Consider the following 25,449-nt stretch of genomic DNA (forward strand, 5'->3'; position numbering starts at 1 on the left):
AGTTAACGATTGATTTAAGTAGATAGAGAGAGAGAGAGACAGAGATGAAGAACTATCCATTTTGGCTTCGATCCCGGTCTGCAGCGGGGCCCATTTAATAAGTCTATGGGTAAGTACAGTAGTAGTACATATGTACGTAGATATGTAGATATCCAGGTACTGTAGGTACCTACCTAACTTACCTAGTTAGCAGTAGGAAAGGCTACTCCGGCACCACATAGAGTACATACATAAAGAAGTTGTTTAGTTGTTCTGTTCTGTAGAGACGCAGGGAGAAGTAAGTAAGTAGCTTTTGTTGCAGAAGTATGTAGAGTACATACGCAGGTACGGAACACAGAGTAGAACATACATACAGGTGGAATGTACAGCAACCAACTCCAGTACCGGATAGGATACTATGTTAGGTATAGTTGGCATGTACTAGTTACTTAAAGTACCTACTCTGACAATTAGTTCAAACAGCTCTGTTCTGAATTCGATGTATCACCATCACGTCCTCACCATCCTTACTAATTATCACTGCATTCATTCATTGATGGATAGGTACTGCTAGATAGCTTAGGTAGCTAGCTACCTAAGTACAGTACTTGGCGTACTTGCAAATTAACATAACGCTTCTTTGACTACTACCAAATACCTGGGGATGTATACATATACATATTTATATAGCTGAGATCCTGTGCCGGATGTAGGTATTGTACTCCGCAGCAATTGGCTGACCTAGACCCTCTATCTAATGCAGGTCCGTTCATTGACAGTAAGGGTCCACAATAATAAGCATCTTCAGGAGCATCATCATCTTCTTCGAACGGTTTTCTTGGGGGCCAAAAATAAGCTGCTTAGGTATTAGCTCAGCTGACTGGCCGGGCAAGTAGCCGGCGCAGTACGCAGTTAGGTACTGTATGTATGTATATCCATTTGTGCTTTGGTCCGTTTGTACCTGTCCCGCTGGGGCTGAAACCAACCCGCAACTTGCCAACTAGGTACCTACCTGTCAGCCGAATATTACCATTATAACCTAGCGGTATGCCAAGGAGCCTATGAACCTGGTCAGCAAACACCGATCCGGGCATCTCGAAGGCCATAATCCCTGCAATAAAGGAATTATGCTGCCTATATCCATAATTGCTTATTTTTTCTTGTTATAACCCTTGCAATACCCCTTTATATTGCATTGATAATATCATATTTTTCGGGATTGTTTGATATTGCCATATTTAGAAGGTCCGAAGCCCCTAATTCCATGAGACAAATAGTCAGTTAGCTAGGTAGATTCGAATAATCAGAGCTTTCATCATCATACCTTCGGATTACTAGGTTCGCGCAGTCTGACACTACCTAGCTACTATACAAACGCGGCGTGATCTGATCCGGGGTTTACCCCGTCCTGTCTCGTCATTCTTTGCTTGGGGCGAAGAATGAACAACGACGGAAGAGAAATGAATTTTCGACGAGGAAAAATAACACTGGAAGAATCACTTCACCTGACTTGACGAGAATCAAGGCTCAGCTAATCGGCTATGTAGCCTGTGCAACTGACCCGTCAGAGATCGAATTAAAATTCAAATTCGTATGCAAGGAACCTTGTTCCGGAATCGATGGAGGCAGAACCCGGACAGTGCTCTGCAGAGTATGCAGGCAGGTGTCAAGTCAAGACTGACTGCGGCATTCGGCTGAGGCGCAATTTGACTCCCGTTGCGCTACGATACGCTACGCTACGCTACGCTACTGTACCACCTGCAGGTTTAGTTAGGTAGGCAGTTCATAAGTTCATCTGCGGCACTTTTACCTGCTTGCATGATTGATCTAAAAATTTCTTTTCTTAGTCCTAGTCTGCTGGCCACATTGTAAGGTGTCACGCGACTCAGCCAATCGCAAAGTCGTTTGAAATGGGCGGCAGCGGCAGTTTCGGGCAGGTTGCAAGTCTTTCATTTCTTTTCCCCCTTTCTGTCAGATTTGAAGGGTAAGGGAGGATGTTGTTTCAGACGACTTGGACGAAACAGCAAGGGGTCCGATCGATCGATCGATCTTTGTAGCGTTGTGCGCGTGAACATGTACCGGTGTACGGAGTAAATAGGTACCACTTACCAGGTCATTCTGGGGCACTCCGTCTGTTGAATTTTGGAGTAAGGTTTGTCGGCAGAGACAAAGGCTAGGCTTAATTTTTTTAACCTGTATATGTCAAAAATTAGGTATTAAGCATGCGAAATCTGGCGCGGTACAGCGCGCCTCCACAGCCGCAAGTACTGTACTTACCCTCAGGTTACCTGTTCAGGAGCGCAGTCAGGGCTGAGCAATAACAAATTCCATTGCGGGTTAGCCTGGTAGTAGTACTCGAAGGTGTTTGTTCCTGGCCTGCCTTGGACCCTGGTAGGACCCAGGCTGAAGAAAAACGGGGAAGACGTACCGCATGCAAGAAATTCAGCCCCCATTCTACCGTATGCAGGTCCGATCCAAGGTATCGCGTAGGCGATAATTTGCTGCAGCAGCTACTTTCTTGAAGAACAGAGCAGAGCAACATGGGTATCTGGCGCTTAGCTGACTACGTGCTGAGCTTCGATCCCGGTAGACTCCCGCTTTTGGTGCACCGTATCCCGGAAAACATGGTACATGTTGGCTGCCGTGACACAGCACTGAGTCTACTGGAAAAGGGGAAAAAGCCCCAAGGAAAAGGTGGCTTATACGACATCGACGAAGATATCTGAATAAGACGATCGCTTTATGAGGGCCAAAAGATGAGCCATCTCTTCTCAGATACCCTTCTTTGGTTTCCTTATCTTGCTGTCTGTCGTTAAACTACCAATTCTTCTTGTCTCTCGTTCTTATGCGGATGGTTCAGCTCGTTAATCCCTCTCTGTTTCTTTTCGCTCCGGAGAAACATGAGTATCACAACCCTCTGCACCAGGAGGGTCCTTCATGTCGTAACCGTTATTACCGTGGTTCTCGATGCGGCTGCAGCTCAGTTATATGCTCGAGAAGGTGGAAAAATTTCGCCGATAGTTGTGCCACCTTCTGGTCAGTGGTATGTCAGGAATTCAAAGGTCAATATGAGGACTGTTCTCACGAAAGGAGTAGGGGTGGCGATGAGGGCCGTTGGTCATCATTCACCGTCGCACTCGGGACGCCTGCGCAGAACATCCGGATGCTGATCTCGACCTCCTACTCAACAATTTGGACTGTCCTCCCGCAACGGAACTCGCAATGTGGAGGAGCAAAGTGCATCAATGGAGCAGGCACAGTTTTCGAACCGCGCAGTTCATCTTCGTGGAGACCTTGCGGATCTGATCCCCGCGAGAACAACACATGTGTTGTTGGCACAGACGAACTAAGAATAGGGTCTGCGGAAAACACATCTGGGACAATCCTCAGAGCGCAAACTATCGTCGGATGTCATACGACCATACCATCATCCATTGGCATGTTGGGCCTGAGTCCTTTCTTTTCCGGCGATTCTACTAGCGCAAATTCATCTTGGGGCGTTCTCAAGTCGCTTAAATCAAACAAGCTCATTCCTAGTATGTCATATAGTTATGGTGTTGGAGCAGCTTATCGGAACGCACCTGGCAGCTTAGTCCTTGGAGGATTTGATGAATCCAAGTCTGAACCGGACCGTGCCTCTTTCAGTTTGAATAATAATCCAGACCAGAGAATGGTCATCAAAATACAGGACATCACGACCAAAGTGGGCCCTATTTCCACTGGAGTTATGTCTCGTCCAGCGATCTCTGCGAACATTGACTCGACAGTTATTGACATGACGTTACCAACCGAAGACTGCAACACCTTTGAACGTGCCTTCATGCTAACATATGAGGAGAGATTAGATATGTACTTTGTCAACGAGTCTGTCCATCAAGAGCTGCTACAAAAGCAGGCTTCAGTCACTCTCACAATAGGCGACGAAGGTATGGGCGAACAAACAGTCAACATCACTGTTCCTTACGCTGCATTCGATCTGGGGACATCATCGTTGCCTCTGGGAACTGCGCGGCGCTTTCCTCTGCGACGAGCCCAAAATGCCAATCTGCCCACCCTGGGCCGTGTATTTCTCCAGGAAGCCTACCTGACAGTAGACTGGGAAAGTGGAACATTCTCCGTCTCACAGGCGCGATTCGACGGTCCTGAGAAAATCGTACCTATTTATCCGTCAGCTGGTGATCTGATAGTGCATGCTCCAAAAATGGCCATGACACCGTCCACGTCCAACATCCCTCCTTCGCCGACTGTGCCCGTAAAATCATCGACAGCCACCGCGGTGATACGTCACTCCGGTGGGATAACTAACCCAACAGGTTCCTCGAGTCCAGCTGCAGTTCCTTCTCATTCTCCGTCGTTGAGTAAGGGCGCAATCGCAGCTGTTGTGCTAGGACCCACGGGGGCACTGGCTGTGTTGCTCTGCCTTTTGATGTGCCTAAGACGGCGCATGAACAGGCCCACTGATCGAAAATCTCGATATATGCAGCGCATCTCCTCTACCTCTACGTTGACTTCGATGAGAGAGTTTTCTACTCTGGTTCCGTATCTGCCTGCTCCACCCCGGCCTACCCGAACGATTAGCAGTCCTGAGCTCTTTATTTCGAGTTCGGGTTTTACGGCTGAATCCCCAGAAGAGCCGACGCCGGACGCGAACACCCAAGGTTTGAGCGAGAGGAATAGTGTGGAGGGGACTATGAATGGAATCACTAGGATGCAACCTCCACCCTTAGAAGAACACCCGCTCTTCAAATCACGACCAGCCTCTCCCCTGCTTCCCCCTTGTGCAAGAACACATTCCTCTTTGGCAGACAACTACACACTCAGCCCTCGCTTCTTCGGGACAGAACGCAGTTCAACTCTGTCAACAATTACCGAATCACCATCGCATTCTGTGTACACTGTATTCTCGCAACAGGACCGGCCGGACTCTGCAGAGCTGCCGCAGTGCAAACCGCTGGACATTACTTGCCGGCGGACATCCATGCCAATGGCGACGACGGCAAGGGACTCGTCGGAGTACTGGGACCGCTTCTTTCTCCCGACATGCGAGCAAAGAGCTGGACCGGGGGCGGAGAGCTTCACCTACAGAAATAACGAAGTGAGCGCGTCGCATCAGTCATGAGCTTGTCCGCGTTCCGTCTTTATGACTTTGATGTACATAGCAAAATGCGAGTTGTGCATTTGTCTCCGACCTCTGAATTGCAGTGCTTCTTTTGTGACGTGGCATCGGGAACGTAAGAAAATGAGCGACGACAGGACTTGGATTGTGAACCTGGTCAGCATGAATCGGGCGTTAGGGTCTTTCGGCTTGGTTCTTGCCTTCGGGGAAAAGATGTATATACCGATCATTTGCATGTACTTATTCTGATCCCAATTTCCAGTCTACCATGCCTACCCCCACCTGGCAGACCTTCACTAATTTACCATTCAGCCGTCTGAAATAGGCAGCTTTGTTCAAATTCCAAGGACGCGACCTCTTGGAACAGGGAATTTGCAGGGTTGAGAAGGAGGAAGAATGAACTGTTTATTCAACTCCTTGATATTGGAAAAACAATATATTCATCTAACATGAGGGTAAGTAGGTTCGACGCTCCTTGGATTGCAAAAATTTACTTCCACGAAACAAAGGGAGAAGGAATGTTTGCGCATCGCCGGTGTCAGTGAAGCATGTACAGGGTCCTGATCCTAGTATGAAGCGAGCCTGGAAGTCCAAACAAAGAGTCGTCTGACCAGGAAGGTGCGCTCCGTAGTTAGATCCTGCAAGGAGCCATTTAGGTATGGTTGGGGTTGAAAAATGAGAATCCTTCGGGAATACCAGGGGAAATTGGTGAAGGCTCCCTGCAGAGGGAGTCACACTGGGGGCCAGAACGGGCGATAAGGACGGGCGAATAAGGTTAATAGGTTATTTGAAAACCTCCAGGGATGTGCCTGCTGACTGTCCGGAGACGAACCCGACCGAACCAAATGAAAGAACCAGAGTTCGTCTGCCGGCATCCGGACGAAAGACTTCTGTCGGTCATGAGTTGTGCGGAGATTGCACGATGATCACGTCTCGAACATCGAGATCGGAGACAAACACAAAAGCCAATCTTGAAGAGCGACCGCCGGGACCGTTGCGGACCGCACGTGGAGACGCGGACTGGGCAACAGGGGCCGTTGGGGATCGGCGCTGGCATGCGGTTCAACTTCCGAGTGTCATTATGACTCTGCACGCCGCACGGTGCTGACTGCGTAAGCACAGAGCAGAAAGTGAGCGCATGATAGCGATCGGCTCTGCGGGCGTTATGAGCTCATCTATCGCCGGCGATCAGTGGGGAAAGGAAGAGAGGTCGAAGGCGAGCGAGTGGACGACGGAGATGAGGGTGACAGCGGAGATGAACGCCCGGACGGAGGATAGGGCGAGGCGCCGGGTTGCTTGATTCGTTCAACCGGCGGGCGCCTTGGCACTACTATGCTCTCACGGCCGGATTTTTCCTATTTTCCCTTTTTTTCTTTTCATCTCCGTGGTCAGGCTCAGCGACGGTGACATCCGGCCCGTTGGCTGACCCTGGCCTGCTCTCTTTTTTCGTCCCGGGACTCCTTGCGGCGTGTGCGCTCTGCAAGGCCCGCATTCCCGGCTGGAGAGTCGAGGTATGCCACATGCTCTCTGCACGACGGAGACGGGCGTCGTCATCAGTTGCTTGTATCTACCTAACATCCTGTACATGTGTAATGTTGTCGGGAGGCGCTGCGGGGGCGGAGGGACGGGCGACGGTGGGGGAGAGAGATGACCCTATGCGGCCTATCTTCACTTTTTCTTCCCTCTCACAAGCCCTGCCCTAACGTCCTCCAGTCCTTTTATCCTGTTCCTTGATTTCTCACCGTGTTCTTCTTCTCGTTTCTCTTTCATTCGTCTTCTGCTCGTGTCTCTGGCTTCCCTGGTGGTCTAACCCCTCCCCGCAGCCTGCCCACGGCTGGCCCATATCTTGTTCTCTGGTCCCCCCGTCGCCTTGGGCGGTTCTTCCCCGTGGGCGCCAAACTTCACCACAACCTGACTGGTCCCTCGCCACCTCGACGTTATCTGTTCCAAACCCCCTTTTAGCTGCAGACCATGCTGTTTGCCGTCTTCAAAAGCATTGCTCCGTGTTTCCTGCCGCGTCACTCTGCTTGACGCTTTCCTCGCCATATACAAAACTACCTCATACATCGTGGGGGGCACGTCCTCTATATCCTCCGCCCCGCCAGTCCTCGTTCTGCTTGTGACGTCTTCCCGCCGCAGCTCTCCACCAAGGCCAAGAAGACAGAGTTCTCACTTCTTATCTTCTACTTCTGTATTACTATTCTCCAATATCGACTGAATATTTTGTGACCACAACGTTCTGCATCATATATCACATCGCCTGCAACATGTCCACCAGGAATCCACCCGTCCAGCTTGCACTGCAGACCGAAAATGATGGAAAACATATCAAACTGCCCCAACCGGCACATCCGCCAGATCTCACGCCACCGGTGACACCAACAGTCGAGGCCGATGCTGTGTCTGGTGGTCTTGCGGTGACCTCCTCGAGCAATCCCATGTCGCCACCTCTGGTTCCCAGTCCAGCGGACGAAGTACCTGGGGACATCTGCGATGCTAAGCAGCTCCCCAAGCCGCTTGAGTTCTTGCACGATCTCGAGCTGCGACGGGATGCGTCTGGTCGCCCTCTCGAGTATGGCCGTGGGGTATGGAGTGTCGTCTACATGGCTACGTCCCGGGGCACATTACAGTCCGGCCGTACGACACCTCCAACTTCTCCAGCAACCGCAAATCGCGTCCTGGCTGTCAAGTCCCCTTTGCGCCGCGATGCCCATTCGGTACTTCAGGGGGAGGCGCTGACCCTCACCCGTATCAGCTGCACTCCTGGCAAGGAGCGTCACGTTGTCCCATTTCACGGCTTTGTTCCCAGCTCCCGGTCCATCGTCATGTCTGCCGTGCCTCTGGCACTGTCGACGTATATCGAAGACCGCGCTGCTGTTGCGCGGGAGAAGTTTTCCACTCGGACCATGTTCGAGCCGGTGCTTGGGATGTCGCAGTGGTTTGACCTTGCAAGAAAGCTCATCGCGGGCCTTTCCTGGCTTCACAACGGACCCCATGTGGTGCATGGGGACATCAAGCCTCACAACTTCCTCCTGCGCCCTCGTCCCATGAGCGATGATGAGAGCAAACCGGACCCCTTCCCTTACGATCCACTCTATACGGACTTTTCGTCGGCCTATGACTTCTCTGGAACACCCGCGTTCAAGAGTCCGGGGACGTCCATGTCTGCTCTGACACCCCCATTTGCAGCTCCTGAACTGCTCTCTATATCAACGCTGAAATCCCCCGACGTTGTCCCTACGCCGGCTTCAGATGTCTTCTCTCTTGCGGTGACGCTTCTTGCTGCCGCGACTGGAGATCTGCTCCTCTACCCAGGGGCCAGCAGCATGCAGCGACTTGCCATGTCGCGAGATGGTCATAGAGTGCTCGATTACGTGCGATCCGGAGCTAACGGGTCAAGAGCACCTCGTAATGGACCCGTTGATCAAACCCTGAAACCGGCTGTATCAAAGGAGCCAAGTGAGCGCATCACGCCAGACGGATGGCTAAGACTTATAGACGCTAGTGCTTGACGTCGCGTGTAACAATTCCTTTCATGACCTTCTGTCTCTCTGCTAGTTACGCTCATCTTTTTCTCTGTCCATATTTCTTTTTTGACTGCGAGATACCCAGATAGATTTATGAATTGATGGATTCAGCAGGATGTACATACGATTTCCTTCTGGCATCTACGTTTTATTTTGTCTTCACGCATCTTCATCAGCAGGATGGGAATGGTCTGAGAGCTTGATTTTCCATCTTCGACAAGCACAGTCCAATCTTTCAACCACCCTCCTGTGTAGATCACCCTTTCAACAATTTCTCTTTCGGGCCTTCTGCTGCGGATTACGTTCTACGAGGTGTACGATAATTACTAGAATGTTTAATACCATATTGAGACGTCAGGCCTTTGATCTGCTGCTGCTTCAGGTTCACATACCGCGTATGACCGTTCCCGCCCAGGCAGCCCCTCGCTCTTACCAAAAAAACCCAACGAAGGAGGCGGCTTCCAGTCATAGGTAGATCTCGACTACGTTCAGCTCTCGCATCGCTCCTGCCTTGGAAATCACAACCTCGCAGAATGCTTACCGCAGACCATGAAAGCCGACGAGACAACTCTTCTTGTTTTCTCTCCTCACCCATGCCACTCTCTCTCTTCGCCACGATCCCATCACTCTTTCGCTTTCTAGTTCCCATATCTTAACTGTCTTTTTCTATTTAGCTATCTGCAGTACTTTCTCAATCGTTTGCCACTATAATAGAATATTCCCCGGCTTAATCTCCCGCTAAGACTTGTGCCTTTTCCAACCGAATACAAGGTGGCCTGCCAGGACCATATCGCGCTCTTTATCAACCAGGTATATTGACTGCCCCTAAACCGTTTCTTTATCAGTGGCTTATGACGTTTTATCAGGCTTTTATCTTCACACACCTCGAGTTCTTCCTATCCACGTCAGAGGTCTACATTCTTTATAAATATTGTCTTGTCGGATCACGAAGGCAAGCCGGACAACCTCAGACTCTGTTCAAAGGCTTGGTACGGGAAACGCTAGGTTTCCATCTTGATACCATCTTCAGGCCAGCGGGCTGGGAGACTGATTTCAATCTCCGACGCCGCACATCCCAAGAGCTTCTTCCTAATAAGGCAGCAAAGGGTGGGCTTGTGGGAATAAAGCCATTCCACGAGGCGTTCACGCTCAGCAGATAGCAATAGGTGGAAAGACCCGCGAAGACGCTTAAGATGTTCAATGTGCCCCGACAGACTCCCGTGTTCAACATGACAGTGCCAGTTCAACCAGTTCACCCGCATCCACCTCAACCGTTCCCCCAATTCTGCGTGCTTCGTCCAGATCGGACAGCCGTGCCTTTGATTGCCCTCGATGAATTGCCATCGTGGCTCCAGGTGGGGAATTGGGATTGGAGCGATCCCACTTTGTTCCAATCGATGATTCCTGCGAGCCTTGGCCAGATCCCGCGGGTTGGAGAATATGATGTGGTTTGCCATCATTGCTGTGCTAATTTAGATATCATCCAGCGCAGCATATCACAGGAGAGTAGTGACAAGTCGAGTACTCGTCTTGTTTGCACTGACGATTTCAGACCTCCTTCAACTTACCCTGGAGCAGCTCGCGCTCCCACCAGGGGCCTTTTCCCGACGAGTCCTGTGCCTGTGGGCTATCAGCGGTACAGCTTATTTGGAGAACCACCCTTCCTGTCAAATCTGCAAAACCCATACGTCGGTCTATGTCTCGTTGATACTCGTCTGATAGAAAGGGGGCTCAATACTAGTCAAAAGTCCCTTTATCCGCAATTTCAATCGTATCTGTTGCCAACCGGATCGGCGAAGTTCGTCAATCCCCAGAAAGATCAAAGACCACCATTGAACCCGGAGGCTATAGTCTTTGATCCAACCGTCTCCATGTCAAACAAGGACTCCTCGACTAGTTCCGTGAACAGCGGCAATTGTGGAGGGACTCTCTTCTCTCGAAAATGCGCGTCGACATCGATCTCGTCTTTCCCCAGCACAGGCAGGAAAGGCTTCACCAAGCTTCCTGGGGCGGAGCTCCGGAAGCGAGGTGCATCTGATCACCTGAGTACAAGTCCCACAGATGTGCGCTCGTATTCCGCCAAGGACCTCAATGTCGCAGTTGGACAGCTGAAACAGGTGCTGGGGATTGGTAAGGACGCTGTGTCGGTCACGCCTAATCCCGCGGAAGTCGCAAAGGATGGCATGGAAGCCAAAGCAGAAAGGAAGGTGAAAAAGCCCCGTGATGAAGAACCATTATCGACTGATGCGCATACCGATGTTCGCGTCGAAATTAAGCTGCCGGGTGAGGAGACAACTCGTGACGCGGAAAACGGAATTCAATCAAAAGTGGAAACAAAACACCGCGGCGAAAAACCCTCCGGGGGCCCAGGCAATGGAGGCAAAGCTCCAGGGAGAAAGCGAAGTCGGAGAAGGAGGCAGGGAAAGAACCCGGCCAACGGTGAAGGAAACAGAGCTCGTGAGGACGGCCCATCAAGGCAGGAAAACTCTTCGACCAAGAGGCAGTGGAGGAGGGAGAAGATCTACCGGAATAAGAACGAGTATGGACCAGGCAGCCGGTACTGGCACATGATGATGATCCCGAACTGGCGAGTGAAGGTTCCACAGCGGTAGTTGGGCCAAGCTGGGCGTGAGGTTCTGCTATTATTATTACGCTCTTTTGCCTTTGTCCATGCAGGGATGCGGTTACTGGCGCAGTATTTATTTGGTGTATCTCTTTTCTGTCATTCGTTTGTATCAGCAGGCTTCTTCAGGCGACGTACATAGTACTTAGGATAGAATTGATAATTTCCCGGGTCGGATTGCGTTTCCATGCTAGGTGATTTTCTTCCCAAGATTGTGGAAATGGTCACTTTCCCTTCTTCCTCTTTGAAGTTTAATCATTGCTGATAGTTTCAAACCTCTCTAGATGCTGAGAGCTGCTCGAGACTGCTGTCGGTCAATGCTGTGTGTCAGCCTAGAAAATTATACAAACACCGTAACTTGATGATACGAGGTGACCAGAAGTCTGGCCCATCTGTAGATTCGGCTCCAGTCGGTATCGAGGCAGGTGATTACACTACGACATATGTATTGTGCTCCACAGATGACTTTGCTAGTTGGGTATTTGCAACAATTGGTAACCACTAATATACTGTACATAGGCACATAAATACATGGACACGGACAGTACAGGACGGAATGTCGATGGATGGATAACATGACACATAACATGACATATATACATACATACGTGACGTGAGTCTCTGCCATTGGTGTTTTCAGTGTTGGATTTGTTTTTGGGGGTATATGTGTGTTGTTGGATTGTTGAATCCTTGACGTAGATGCAGTAAGTGCTGTGCAAAACGAGATGAGTGGGTTTTGGTTTATGGGATGGGATAACGGGATGAGCACAGATCCTGATGCGGAATAAGAACGTTGATTTCCTAGCCGAAACAGAATTCTTGAGGCGGATTGTGTGTGTGGTTGGTATTCGTGTGTATCCGTGGCTCTCATCGCGGTATTGATGATTGCCACAGACGGTCTTGTCCCCATCCGGGGGATGTTTTTTGCTGTCGGAGGTTCCCGTCCACAATGTGGTTTTCAAACAAAGGGGGGTCCAGGAGAGACTAGTTCAATTCCGTTTATCCATGGGATGAACTTCAGCTGGCAGTCAGACGCGCCACTGAGTTGCAGAAAAGAAAAAGGCTTCCAAGTCGGAACGGTTCACGCCGCCTGTATGACAAGTCCAGACACGGGCGAACTGCTCGATTTTGATCGAGCCAGAGGCGATGAGACCTTCAGGTGTGAGCGTTCCGTCTTATCCATACCGATAACCGTACCATATTATATCATAATATGAGCTCCTGATTATCACATCACAGCTTTCGAATCGATCCCGCAGCCTTTCCTGCCTTGTACTCGAACGAGTCGAGGGCCATTTTGTACTCCGTCATCGTCCCACCTAGCGCCCAGCCGACCTCGATAGCCGACTTGGCCTTGAAGGGCCACCGATCGTACTCCGCGACGAGGTCCCACAGCGCGGAGACGGGGAGCGTACGGACCCGAACGCGACGGAAGTCGTAGTTGATGTTCTCCTGGTAGGAGAATACAGGGTCGGTCCCGACCTTGGGGTCGATCGAAGTGGCTGCAGTCGTGGATTCAGAGCTCTCTGGAGTTTCAGAGGAGTTGTTTTGAGATTCGGCAGCAGGAGGGTGGCCTTCGAAAACGGGTTTCAGTCTCCGAGATGCCAGGGGAGCCAGACTCGGGACGGCTTTGACGATGTCGTTGGCGGACCGGCCCGGGAACATGGCTTCCAGCAGATCGGCGACGGTGGTGTTGCTCTTGTTGCCAAGGGCTCTGGTAACTTCTTCGAATAGACCGGTCAGATCGGACCGCTTTCTGGAATCCATCTTTTCGAGGGCCTGCATCAGGGAGGAATCGGCATCGGGTTCAAAGTATATCAGGTTGCATGGAACCTCACGTGGATAGAGCTCCTCGTTTTCGATGTTTAGCGGCTCAAAAGGACGGCGATCCCAGAGGAGGACCGCGTCATCAAAACTTCCCCTGCTGAGAGCGGAACGCCTGTCGTCGATGTAGACATCGCTTTTGTCTGTCACCGTGGCTTCTGACTCGGAATACAGTTTGTCAAACTCAGCCCTTGCGGCTGCCAGTTTAGCATCCAGTTCTTTAAGGGCCTTTATGTCGGCGTTCGGATCCGCCGCTGCTCGACACAGAGAAACCTCCTGCTCATCAATCTCCGTTTGCATTTCTCTCAACTTCTTGCGCACGATCGAACGGCGGTTATCCTGGTTGAGCACAATGATTTGCCGTTTTAGACGTTCCTTCGCTGCGTTTCTCGTTGCCTTAGTCGCCGTCTTGTCCGCTTCGACTTTCTTGAGTTCCTCTGCAGCATCGGTATATCTTTGCATGAACGGGATCATTGGGCGCGGAACATATGGTGCCTGTATCGAACCCTTCTCAGAGACATCTGGAGCCACGGGGACAGGAGGACGCTCGCGCCCTTCGGGGACCGTCACGTTATTTTCAGCAGTTCGCTCGGCGACTCGAGCGGCGTTGCTTGTTATCAAGTCCAATTCTTTCATCCCGTACCACGCGGCTGCAGTTTCAGCACTCGCGGCGACATCGAACGCCCTTCCGTTGGCCTCGGTCAACATGGTTGCCATCCTACGGCCGTGCACTGTCCGTGGCATAACCATTTCGCCTTCATCCGCCGGTAACAAGGCGAGAATGCGTACCATGCCATATTTGTTCACTGTAGCCTGTTTCAAGCAGTCGACCATGTAACCCGTCCATCGCCGAGATGGAGTATAATTGTGCGCCTTTGCGTTAAACCCGGTGAGGTTTGCAAGGACGAGCAGGCTGTCATTCCTTGAGTAGACCCTGTTATTGTCCGTCGGGGGCTTTTGCTCCGGTAGGTGTTCAGCGAAAAAACTGGGCCACTCGGGGCCTTGTGCTAGTCGATCTATAGATAGGAGCTTGCAGGAAGGCCTCTTAGCCAAATCGTCAAGCACTTTCCCATAAAGCTTAAGCTCGGCCTCAAGTAGCACATGGCGTCGTGGCTTCAGGAAGTCGTTGATCTTTGCAGAAAAGAGACCAGCGCCAGGGTAGAAGTCGACAATATCGACAGGGGATTCTCTTCTGAGAAATGGAGAGAGGCGATGAAGGATATCATCTATGCGCAGATTACTCGGAGTCAGTGACCATGTATGTATGAACAGGGCAGGAGTCTTTTGCCAGGCTCACCGCACAGTCTTTCGCTCACGATATTTACCCTAGCCTTTGCGTGTTTACTGACATGTTTGTAGAGCTGCCCTGTAAGTGGGTATTTCTCAAGAGGTAGCCATCGCGTCGATATCTGCTTTCGGGCCATATTGCGCGGGGTGTCCGCAAGATTGGTAGACGTTCAAGGGATGGACGAGCGTGCGATTATTAAAGAGCGCATTGTATAAAGACTGATCGCAAATCCACAAGACACGAACGCGCTGAGCTGCACTCAGTTGGAGCAAAGGGGAGCACGAGAAAAGGAGACCGGACGTTGTAGATGTACAGTAGATGTCTGGAGAAAAGACATTCTGGCCAGCGGCTCTCCACCCAGCACGACGCGGCGGGACGGGCCCTGCCGAGTGCTCCAGAACAGAACAGAACAAACGCTCTCCCCATCAGCATCACAGCTCCCAGAAACATGTCCTCGCGCCGTGTTTGCAGCGTCTCCGCGACCGCCGATCTGTCTGTGTCGCAGCTTCATTTCCAGGGTCCCCTGGAAATCCCCGCAAACAAATTCCCATGACTGCCGCCTGGATGTGACGCACATCGCATCGTCTACTCGAGACCGATTCATGTGCCTGCGCAGATATTGTCGAGGAACTCCCGCGACTGACGGGCGTACGGACGAAGAAGCTGACTACTGGGTCAACTGTGAACCGGTTCCAGTCTTCGTTTTCAATACTCATCTACAGACGCCCCGCGGCGACGCAGCTCCCGGGCGGTGCTCTCTACCCCGCGATCATGGCTTCACAGCTGCCTTCTCCCACCAGCAGCAGGGTCACTGCACCTCAGAGTGTCGAACAGATTACGAGCCTGGCTCAGGCCTATCAGTATAACCCGCAGGTCCCGTTGAGGTATTGGTTGAGGACCGCGGCATCGCTCATCAAAGAGGTCGGTCCTCCTCTGCCCCTCATGATCAGGCCTCTCGCTCTGCTTCTTCCATTGGCTGACTTCTTCCTTCCTTCTAGGCTCGTATCTACGAAAGAGAGGGTCGTGATGAGCAAGCTTACTTTTTGCTCTTCAGACATGCCCAGCTCGTCCTTGTCCACCTGGTGAACCATCCCGATGCGAAGGAGGAGAAAAACCGCAAGGCTTTGGTGCTGGCGGAGAAAGAGGTCAAGGTCAACCTGGGAAAGCTGGAGGCTCTGAAACCCCGGATCAACAAGCGCTATGAGCGTTACATCCAGTTGATGCGTGAGCGGGAGGCGCGAAGACCCGCATCCTCTGATCGAAGGAATGACGTCCCGCCGTCTCAGAGACGGTTGGCCCCTGATCCTGCACTGGCTGGAGTTGCGGAGCCTCTGGAGCCTGGAGAGAACAGGGAACTTGCCGTCAGGTTGGCTCAGAAAGAAATCAATCGCAGGGCTACTGCTCGGAAGGCCACTCGACAAGCTGGTATATCACAGCAGGAGGAAAGCATTCGTCGCACCGCTGGGGTTTGGGGCGACTGGGAAGAAGCTGAGGGGCCTAGCGATGACCTCAGCAGACGTATCCAGCAAGTGAGGCTGAATATCGATCAGACCCAACTAGATGACAGGCGACCCTCAATTGAATCACATCCGTCCGGGAGATCCGGCACTCAGCGGCCGTCGACTCAGTCTGTTGTGTCTGCCTACAAATATCCAACTGTTCCACGACAAAGGCCCTTTGATATTGGCTCTCCCGCTACCATAGAGCAGCAAGAACAGAGATCGAAACTTTCCAAGCCTCCGGATCTCCCGCCGAAAGAGCGGATTCTTAAAGAACCTTCTGTTTTGTACGAGCCTCCTCCACGGCCGGCCAAAGTTCTGCCTGGACCGCCCGTTCCTGAGAAGAAGAAGCTTGCAGAGGATGCTGGAGCGTCGAACTCGGATTTAAACCCATCCACTTTCACATTCAAGCCATCAGCCTATCTTGAGAACGGGACTCCCCTTCGCACCATCTTCCTTCCCCCGAACTTGCGTACGGAATTCTTGAAAGTCGCCGCCCCGAACACACACAGCAACCTCGAAACTTGCGGTATTCTTTGTGGAACCTTAATATCAAATGCCTTCTTTATCTCGAAGCTCCTCATCCCGGAACAGGAGTCGACTTCTGATACCTGTGAAACTGTGAATGAGTCTGCGATCTTCGACTACTGCGATTCAGAAGACTTGATGGTCCTCGGATGGATTCACACGCACCCGACCCAGACATGTTTCATGAGCTCGAGAGACTTGCACACCCATTGCGGCTACCAGATGATGCTCCCAGAGAGCATTGCCATTGTGTGCGCTCCTAGCAAGCAGCCCGACTGGGGTGTCTTCAGGCTTACAGATCCTCCGGGACTCAAGACCGTCTCAAACTGCACGCAGACAGGTCTCTTCCATCCCCATGCGGAGCAGAACATCTATACGGATGCACTGCGGCCGGGACATGTCTTCGAAGCGACAGGGCTCGAATTCGAGACCGTAGACCTGCGGCCTAACAAATCAACGGATTAATGACTTGATGTCCGGAAATGCTCTCCTCTATGTTTTGTCGTTATTATTGTTTGTTAACTACCCAGGTAAATATATCCATATGGGTCTTTTCGAGATACCTCACGGGCCTCGGGATTTTTATGTTTGACAGCGCTGCATAAATGAGGGGCTCTATTACACAATTAAGACCGAAGGAGAAAGGTCCTCTGTCTGTTTACGGTATTAGGTATTATTCATTATTCTGCATATCTTCGAAGGAGCTAGTGACAACTATTTCATCACCTGAACCTAGACTCAACAAGTGTCTTTGATACTACTCTTGGTGTGGCACCATATGCCTTAACTGCGGTACAATCGCTCCTCGTGTACTGTACAATCTGTTCCGAGATTTTTCACCAGACATACTTTTCTTCACCACAGCTACTTCTAGCGGTTGCCTCTTTTCCCTTCACGATCGATAGAATACCTTTTCATGACAGATAGATTCCTCAGCTCCGGTGTCAAAAAATGAAGCAATAAAGCATTCCTGCTGACATAGACGTGCCAGGGAGCTAGATGAGTGACGATAAACACGGACGCACACTCCAGCACTTAGTAGTAGTACGCAACCGCACATCTGCCACATTGAACCTTGGAAGGTGAATTGTCAAGAGCACCCATCAATGGGACGAGCAACGATGAGGAATGGTATCTTTTGTCCGCTCTACGTCATTCTACTAATACAAGCGGGCAGGATGCTCTTTCTGGCAGAACGCTTGGCCCTAGCCGCAGGCTGTCAGCTCTCTTGTGCTGGCGACTCAGCATAACGGATAACGGTATGGGTAATTCGTCGCTGTCATCGTCGTCGTCGCCGTCTCATTCTTCCTCTTCTTCTTTTTCTCCTCCTGCTCTTCTTAAACTCCTACTTTCAGAACTTTTAGAAAAACTTTTTTTCCCCTTATCTTTTCCAGTTCCTCGTCATCCTATTTACCTAGCTCCACCGAGATGCTGGACGTGAAAGAGGTTTTCAAAAGAAGAGTGTTAGGTGGATAACGACACCATGCAATAGCGCTACGGTGGGCTATAGTGCTACAGCAGGATACCTTCTATATAGTAACATCCATATGCTGGTTAAGAAAAGGAATACCTCATGTTCAGAAACTAGGTACGTTGCCGTCGTCGATGTCGAGACATTCATCCTCTCAGAAATCATTTTAATATGAATATCATACAGATTCGTACTCTTGCCGTTGGCCAGACTGACAAACCGACGAACGTGGATCGTGAAAAGGTTCATCGTCCCCAGGATAGCATGTATACCTTCCTTCGGCGCTCAGGACCCGATGCGATCCGAGTTCTAGCCGGGCGATATCTTCCTCTTCTCCGTTCCCTTCCCCTTTCTCGGCTTCTCCTATCCAGCCCGGCACCTCATCCAGGGCCTGTATTCCGTCCGAACGGTATGTAACCAGCAAGGGCACCTTGTCGGCTATGGTGGCACCGAGTCTCATCATGGCGAATGCGTCCAAAGTATCAGTCCACCGAGGATAGTAATAAGCGTATGTGGATATTCCGAGCAATGCGGTGAGGTATATCACTGGGACGTCGGTATCCACGCCTGGGTCGGATGCCACAGTCAACGAGCGTCCCATCAGTGTCTGCACGTTATAAGGCATCCACGTCTGGTTGGCCAGGAAAGCGGCAGCTGTGAAGGCATTGTTCAGCTTCTTTACATAATAAGGCTCATAGAGATAGTTGAGCCAGTTCCGAAACGGCCCTAAATTAAAAGAGGCTCTTTTCCCAACTATATTCCATCGACGGGAGTTGAGGAAAGAGTGGAGAAGCAGTGCCCTGGTTTGCTTGATTGAACGCTTCGGTATAGTTTTGCATCAAAATGTTGTTCGTTGCAAGATAAGAGTCCTGATTTCCAAAAAGGGCCAACACCACGTTGTATAGAGGCCCCCTGTTCACTGAAGGATAAGGTGCCAGCCAGGAGTAGTCCCCGGAACCCAGTCGAGGGGTAACGGAGTAGCCCTTTCTTCTGCCTATCGTAAGTAAGCCTTGGATCTACGCAGTCATCCCCGCAAAGGGGGGTTTGGATCCTGCGCGAGTAAAGAACCGGGCACTCCACCATTCATATAGTTTGGCAATTCAAAATATCCCGCTGTAGTGTCGACAGTGATTTTTATCAGGCAAGCTTCCTCCGGACGGGGGTATGGAATCGTCTTCAAGGTGACATTGATGTAAAGCTCTTCAGAGAAGTCTTGACGGTTGCGGGTTTTCTTCCATGGGACCGGCGCAAGTCTGAAGGCATACAGACCTGTATAGTTTCCTCATACGTTTGCAAGAAATCCATATCCAGTTCTGAAGTGGTATATAAGTATTTACGCACAGTCTGGGTTATGATGGTTGTATTGATGTAAGGCACGTTGAGAAGGTGTTAGTGTAGATATACTATCCTAATCATTGGCAATTATATCTGCCCTATTCCAGAGCAGACACTTACCGCCTGCGTCTCGACGTAATGTTCACTGAGAAACATTGTGCCACCCTTTATATTATAACTTATAGGAGAAGTCAATAGATAGGCAGCCAGAATTAGGGTCCCTTAACTATCTGAAGAGTCCTGCCATAGTAATTCTCTTATTTACCCTGGGACCAGGCAAACAGCAGATGCCAGCAAATGCAGGCCCTAAGGCCTGCCGGTGGTTTCAACCACCACGAGAGCGATGGGAAGCGGGGAGGGCGAGTGTGGAGACGGCATTGCCGGCACCAGCAGCATTCCTTGCTGCCTGTATCAAGTATATCAGCCATGGTGATAGTATCGTTCATGGATATACAAACAAGAATAGTCCTGATGTCACACAAGAAACACAAAATCTTCCTCGACCTTTCAGCTCTCGCTGCCTCTCCTCCTCTTTTTCCTTGCGCTGGGCCAACACCCAGGCCTTCTTTGTGGGATTCCCCACCTTCTACTCTTGCCGCGTGTGGCCAAAATGGCGACACTTGGTGCAATACGGACGCTGCTGCCGATTGCTATAAATAATCATTCGATTGCCATCGGTTCTCTCAATACTTGCAACGGGCATCATCTTGTTGTTGAGACCAAGGTAGTCTTTACAAATTCCGGATGGAAGAACAACATGGTTCTAGGAGAGGAGCAGGATGTTGGGTACCAGTATAGAATTTGTTGGAAGTTTGCAGCAAGAAGAGAAATAAGAAGACTAGATAGGGACAAACTGTGTTTCATTCGCTATTTCTTGATTCGCAACCATGGCACTAGGGAGGATTCAATCAATTGAGTAATAATAACTGCTCTCATTTGGAAGTAGAAGTAATGTTTGATGTTGGGAAAAAGAAATAGATAACCTAAGTATTTATGTGATGTGTTCACCACTTACTCGGCCAGCTTGTTCTTAGAAATCTCATTTGCATGGTAGGTGCTCGGTTCAAGTCCGATGCCATTCAGTTTTTGGCGCATCTCATCATGGTCTGTCTTCAGGATGAATTTCTGACCCGATTTTATACGGGTGAATTCCATTGGAGTGTGCTCGATGACGAGCTTATAGGTATTGCTGTCACAGGCAACAACAGAATCAAGACCACGCGAAGACAGTGAATACCTACAGGCCGAACCGGGTCCGTATCTTTTTTTTGTCATCAACGAATGAGTATCTGAAAGTATTCCTTCAAGCAAAGAACCTCTGGGGTTAGGCAGATGAATAGGGTCATTCAAGTATATCCTAATATGCGGTGAAGATCCATTTTTTCGATCTCAAATTCACAATATCTCGAAAGTCACTAATTCTTTGCAGACATAGTACGCTGCCGATGCCCTGCGGACCCGAAATTCCATGAAATTGCACAAGTATATAGAATATAGCTAGGTATAAGACAAAGGATGCAGGCCTGCAGACAGTCGGTCCTGAAAATCTTGATTTGTCATTGCATTTCAGGACAATCTTTCTATGGACGTTCTCCTTAAGTAGATAAAAGCCGGCCTGTTCCTCACATATCAGAGTACTTGCTTTCTGGTAAAGAGGCTATGCTGTCACGGAATAACTGACTATGCCAGTGTCTTTTGCAGTAGAAAGAAGTCTAGATAGAACATGTGATCGGAATGGGAATAAAGCATGATGTGAAGCCTGATTCCTGGCTGGCGCTCTCAAAGTAATGACATTATAAAGACAGTATGATGTACGATAACCCATTGCCCTTTGTACTCTTTAGCACTGGATCTGAGAAGTTAAGAGTAGTTAAAGAAAGAAGCATAGAATGCTGGGGAATGGGAGGGGTTCATATGTGAATCCGAGTCCCTCTGTTCGACTTGGTTCCATTTAGGGTTGATTCACTTAAGCCCGCCCCGGGGGATGCTGTCCGCCTGCAAAAGTTCAAACTATGTGAATACGTCTCTCTTGGAAAGTTATCTGTGAATATCAAGGTTTTGCTTTCTATGGCTGCGATTTTTAAGATTCTGCATCGATGTAATCGATTGATTGTCCACGTAGTAGAACAATCGAAATTAATGATGAAATAGTTCTTGGAAATCATACCCTAAGAGAATGCCGCTGTAATAATGTACTGTAATATATTGCACTGCAAATCGTCATTTAACGAGCGTAGATTAACTACACCCAGCGAGTATGTACTGTTCAGGTAGTGTACATTCGTATACTGTACAACCATAGATATATTTGCACGTTATAGGCATTCATTTTGTGCATGTATAAGTGAGAAGAACGTCCCATCATAGCCGTAACACCATCGTTCGTTATGGAGTTCCAATTTACTCCTCCGGGTAGTCCCTGCCGGACCACAAACCGCCCTTACGGCCGGCCTCGCGAGCCCTTTGGTCACCAGGCTGGAACGAGCCACCGGAGGCGTGGCCGCCCTTCGAGGCAATGTCCCTCTGCAGAGCATTCAGCGTTAGCTACCATCCACGCCAACCCGATGGTCGGGTAGTAACTCAATTCGACCACGTACCTGCTTGTCCGGGTCCATGTGGTGGAAGCCACCCTGGTGCGAGGACTGACCGCCCTTGCGCGCAATCTCCTCGACCTCGTCGTGAGGTCGGTTGGCGAAGTTGCCGGGGTTCGTGTTATGGTGACCGGCTTGAAAAGGCATTTTCGGTTGTCGTGAAATTCGAGTGTGAAGAGAATAGGGTCTTCGAGTCACGTAGGGAGGAATTTTGGATAGCTTTTGTTTTTTGTTTTCGTGGTAGGATATCTGATTGCTTGGTGGTGAGATCCGAACCAGGGTGCTCGAATTGCCTCCCTTTTATGCTACGACGGTCCGCGGGATGCGGTCATGATGGCGTTGTCAGGCCTGAAGGGGATGAGTTCATGGCGATCGCATCGTGATGCAACCGCCATGGTGTATGCCAGGGACACCCATGGTTCTGATAAGCCGCTGTCCTGCTGTGGGCGTCAATTGACCTGGCTGGAGACTGCTTATTATTTTGTGTTGTTCCCCAGATTTGTCTCCAAAGAGGAGATGCAGTGTCGATCTCGAGCTGGAGAGAAGGCTGAATGTCATTGTACCTTGACATGATTCGGTCTGGGGTATATGTCATGATGTCGAGTCGATACTCTTTTGAGCACGCGAGAACTTGGCCGGTGGCGACGTCAGTCCGCGGGGATCCAGAACGCCCGTCAGTGCTGTAAATCATGGCCTGTTGAAACTTGTTGAAGCCGTACAGCTGGCAATATGGAGGAGGCTTTGCTTCAGATGCAGCTTTTGATAGACGTAGCAGCCCTGCTTTGTAAACTCTGTGATAGGCAGGTACCTACTGTGCAGGTTGTGAAAATCGACTTCGAAGCAGGTCAGAGGTTGCTACAGTCGGCATCAACGTCTACCTGCTTCTTGTGGCTTTCGAAGAAAGGCATATCTTGACACGTCTAACGTCCATGGGGTGTAGAGCGTTCGTTCATGTCTACACGTTGTCGTGTCTGCATGGCACTCAGCTCTCGACGTGCGGAACGAGCGTCGCAGCCCTTTAACCATGCATCCTCGTTGTCTGCCAAGAATAAACCCTTGATTATCCTTGATAGACGCATCGACGGACACTCTGTCTGTTTTTTTTCTGGTGTCTGGCACGTCGCTTCTGCCAGCGTGTCCCATGTAGTACCTGATCATTAGATCTACAGAAAGGCAGAAGTAGTTGGTGAAACAGACACCGCCAGACACGCGAGCTCCGCATCTTATCTCTTCCGCCCTACTAATTCTCCGACCTCCGCCAACAGACAACACCACTCGTTCCCCCCGCATTGAGCGCCAGGCCACGCTCCCATCGATGTCCCTCTCCCTACCCGATCCTGATCCCCCTTATCCATCACCGCTCGCATAGCGTAGAAGAGTCGCGCGCATGTCGTCCTCCCGGGGAGGCTCCGCCAGCGCCAGCTCGAGCTCGAGATCCGCTTCGCGCTCGCCGGGTCCGCAGGCTACATCCTTCTCGACGCCGACCACGTCCTCCTCCTCACGCACCCCTTCCTCATCGCGCGCCCAGTCCGCAGCAGCATACTTCTCCTACCCCGTCACACATGTCGTTTCAGGTCTGTACCGTCGTCTGACGGAGCCGTCGCCCGGCGGACCGTCACCGAAGCAGCAGCAACATGACCACCTCCGCCATGCCGCAACGACCACCGCCGCCGGAGGAGGAGGATCACCGGACGTCTTCACGCCCAAGCGCACGGCCTCTCCATTTCAACCGCCCCCTCTGACGCCCCTAACCCTCAAGAGTGGAAGTGGCATACAGAACCAACTCCTCACGCGCGCCCTCGCGGAGGAAATCCGCCTCCTCGTCCCGCCGAGACTCCAACTCGTCGACACCTGGCGACTCGCATACTCCTTGGACCGGGATGGATCGTCGCTGGCGACGCTGTACGAGAACTGCAGGCAGTATTCACAGCGGAGTCAGCGGGCGGGATACGTCCTCGTCGTGCGGGACGCTTCTGCCTCCAGCAGCAGTGGTAGCGGTGGAGCGATCTTCGGGGCGTACCTAACAGACGCACCGCACCCCGCGCCGCATTACTACGGCACAGGAGAGTGCTTCCTCTGGAGGGCGAGCGTGCTCCCCTCGACGCCACTCATACCGGCCGGTGTCGATCAGAAGCACCTCATGACGGAGGAGATGCTCGAGCAGGCTGGACTACCGCCCCCTCCGAGCGCGGACACCACCAAGGTCGGACGGAGCACGACGTTACGCGGGGAGAAGAGAAACAAGAACGTGAATAATGGAGATCTACTCGCGCCTCCCGGCGAGGCAGCAACAAACGGTGCAGGCGTAGACAGAAGCGGCGCCAGCACCCCGGACCGGATCCGCTTCAAGGCCTTCCCCTACAGCGGGGTCAACGACTACATGATCTTCTGCGAGACGGGCTTTTTGAGCGTTGGTGGGGGGTAAGTTTGTCCCATTCATTCCCCTTCAGCTCCCCTACTCTCCTCCACAAGGCTGACACAGGATGCAACAGTGACGGCCACTACGGCCTCTGGCTCGACGACTCGGTCGAAAAGGGCGTCAGCGAGCCGTGCCAGACGTTCGGCAACGAGCCCTTATCCGACGAAGGGGCCAAGTTCGACGTGCTAGGCGTCGAGGTGTGGTATGTGGGTGCGTAAAAAGGAAAAAGCAAATGAAACGAAATTCAAATAACGAAGTGAATTGGAAATGAAAAACCATCAACAAAACAAGATATTAAGATGAAACCGGGGGACGGCCATCCATTTATCCATCCATCAATCGTGTGGATGCTTATGCTTATGCCTATGCTTATGTCGGCTGCTCTGTCCCTGCTCTGCTCAGCTCTGCTAGTGTGTACGTCTGTGCCCTGGTTGAGCCCAGATGCTATTATATATACATGTACCAAGTTATGCTCGGTGCCAAATGACGAGAGAGGGAGAGAGAAATGGCATCGTAATATAATGTCGGATGAAGAAGAGAAAGAAAGAAAGAAATTCGCGTCGTCAAAAGAGAAGGAGGGAAACAAAAGACGAAACACTGGATATTTCCGCATTGATGGACTTCTATGATCCGAGCCCCTGTCGTGTCGTGTCGTGTCCTGTCGTGTCCTGTCGTGTCTTTAAAGCTTTTTTTTGTTGGACACAATACCCCATCCTTGTTCCCTTTGTTTTATCGTCTGTCTGTCTTGTCCTCTCCTGTTCTGACCTTCATCTTGGGTCTTTCTCTTGAGGAAATCCTATCTGCGGGGAATCTGCTACTTATTGTTCGAGTGTTCAACTCGACTCTATTCCTTAGGCGTTACGAGGCTGCTCCACAAATAATACAACTACATTGCGGGGCGATAATGATAATAAGGTCACGTCTAATTGCAATTATCACTGCTAACTAACTATCTAAACTAGCTGGGTAACTATCAGGTGTACATACGGAGTACTTCACCCTCTGCCGTCCGAGGCAGATACACCCCGTCCTTGCCTTTCTCTCTCGAATCTTTGATTGGAAAAAGTGTGATCATACTGCCTCCACCAATGCACCGACCTGCGCAATAAAAATAAATCTCCTTGCACTTTGTTGCACTTCCCAGAACAAGACGGCGATTAGGGCACTGCTAGTTAAAGAAATCTGAATACGGGGGTAGCGCCGACTACCTAGGGAAAGCCTCGTACGACGGATGAAGAAGATGTAAGAG

General features: G+C 50.8%; 9 protein-coding genes across 9 annotated transcripts; 6 read left to right on the forward strand and 3 right to left on the reverse strand.

The window, feature by feature from the left end:
- Window positions 1–2,879: 2,879 nt before the first annotated feature.
- On the forward strand, window positions 2,880–5,098 carry VTN00DRAFT_7103 (uncharacterized protein; the record flags this gene model as incomplete). The annotated part of the gene is made up of 2 exons (XM_069433814.1): window positions 2,880–3,022; window positions 3,076–5,098. The coding sequence occupies 2 exons, from the start codon at window positions 2,880–2,882 to the stop codon at window positions 5,096–5,098; spliced, it is 2,166 nt and encodes a 721-aa protein (XP_069287157.1).
- A 1,052-nt stretch (window positions 5,099–6,150) lies between these two features.
- VTN00DRAFT_7104 (uncharacterized protein) lies at window positions 6,151–6,395 on the forward strand (the record flags this gene model as incomplete). Its single annotated transcript, XM_069433815.1, has 2 exons — window positions 6,151–6,155; window positions 6,218–6,395. The coding sequence occupies 2 exons, from the start codon at window positions 6,151–6,153 to the stop codon at window positions 6,393–6,395; spliced, it is 183 nt and encodes a 60-aa protein (XP_069287158.1).
- A 967-nt stretch (window positions 6,396–7,362) lies between these two features.
- On the forward strand, window positions 7,363–8,607 carry VTN00DRAFT_7105 (uncharacterized protein; the record flags this gene model as incomplete). The annotated part of the gene is made up of 1 exon (XM_069433816.1): window positions 7,363–8,607. The coding sequence occupies one exon, from the start codon at window positions 7,363–7,365 to the stop codon at window positions 8,605–8,607; it is 1,245 nt and encodes a 414-aa protein (XP_069287159.1).
- A 1,208-nt stretch (window positions 8,608–9,815) lies between these two features.
- VTN00DRAFT_7106 (uncharacterized protein) lies at window positions 9,816–11,234 on the forward strand (the record flags this gene model as incomplete). Its single annotated transcript, XM_069433817.1, has 1 exon — window positions 9,816–11,234. One exon carries the CDS (start codon window positions 9,816–9,818, stop codon window positions 11,232–11,234), a length of 1,419 nt encoding a protein of 472 aa, XP_069287160.1.
- Window positions 11,235–12,478: 1,244 nt separating this feature from the next.
- Window positions 12,479–14,493, reverse strand: VTN00DRAFT_7107 (uncharacterized protein; the record flags this gene model as incomplete). The annotated part of the gene is made up of 2 exons (XM_069433818.1): window positions 12,479–14,295; window positions 14,367–14,493. 2 exons carry the CDS (start codon window positions 14,491–14,493, stop codon window positions 12,479–12,481), a joined length of 1,944 nt encoding a protein of 647 aa, XP_069287161.1.
- A 635-nt stretch (window positions 14,494–15,128) lies between these two features.
- On the forward strand, window positions 15,129–16,849 carry VTN00DRAFT_7108 (uncharacterized protein; the record flags this gene model as incomplete). The annotated part of the gene is made up of 2 exons (XM_069433819.1): window positions 15,129–15,278; window positions 15,356–16,849. The coding sequence occupies 2 exons, from the start codon at window positions 15,129–15,131 to the stop codon at window positions 16,847–16,849; spliced, it is 1,644 nt and encodes a 547-aa protein (XP_069287162.1).
- A 1,029-nt stretch (window positions 16,850–17,878) lies between these two features.
- Window positions 17,879–20,345, reverse strand: VTN00DRAFT_7109 (uncharacterized protein; the record flags this gene model as incomplete). The annotated part of the gene is made up of 5 exons (XM_069433820.1): window positions 17,879–17,896; window positions 17,955–18,066; window positions 18,128–18,581; window positions 19,456–19,592; window positions 20,206–20,345. 5 exons carry the CDS (start codon window positions 20,343–20,345, stop codon window positions 17,879–17,881), a joined length of 861 nt encoding a protein of 286 aa, XP_069287163.1.
- A 1,245-nt stretch (window positions 20,346–21,590) lies between these two features.
- Window positions 21,591–21,928, reverse strand: VTN00DRAFT_7110 (uncharacterized protein; the record flags this gene model as incomplete). Its single annotated transcript, XM_069433822.1, has 2 exons — window positions 21,591–21,713; window positions 21,788–21,928. 2 exons carry the CDS (start codon window positions 21,926–21,928, stop codon window positions 21,591–21,593), a joined length of 264 nt encoding a protein of 87 aa, XP_069287164.1.
- Window positions 21,929–23,168: 1,240 nt separating this feature from the next.
- On the forward strand, window positions 23,169–24,418 carry VTN00DRAFT_7111 (uncharacterized protein; the record flags this gene model as incomplete). Its single annotated transcript, XM_069433823.1, has 2 exons — window positions 23,169–24,202; window positions 24,274–24,418. 2 exons carry the CDS (start codon window positions 23,169–23,171, stop codon window positions 24,416–24,418), a joined length of 1,179 nt encoding a protein of 392 aa, XP_069287165.1.
- Between the last annotated feature and the right edge of the window lie 1,031 nt (window positions 24,419–25,449).

This window comes from Thermoascus crustaceus (assembly GCF_041956765.1).
Source record: "Thermoascus crustaceus strain CBS 181.67 unplaced genomic scaffold VTN00scaffold_4, whole genome shotgun sequence".
Classification (NCBI taxonomy): domain Eukaryota; kingdom Fungi; phylum Ascomycota; class Eurotiomycetes; order Eurotiales; family Thermoascaceae; genus Thermoascus; species Thermoascus crustaceus.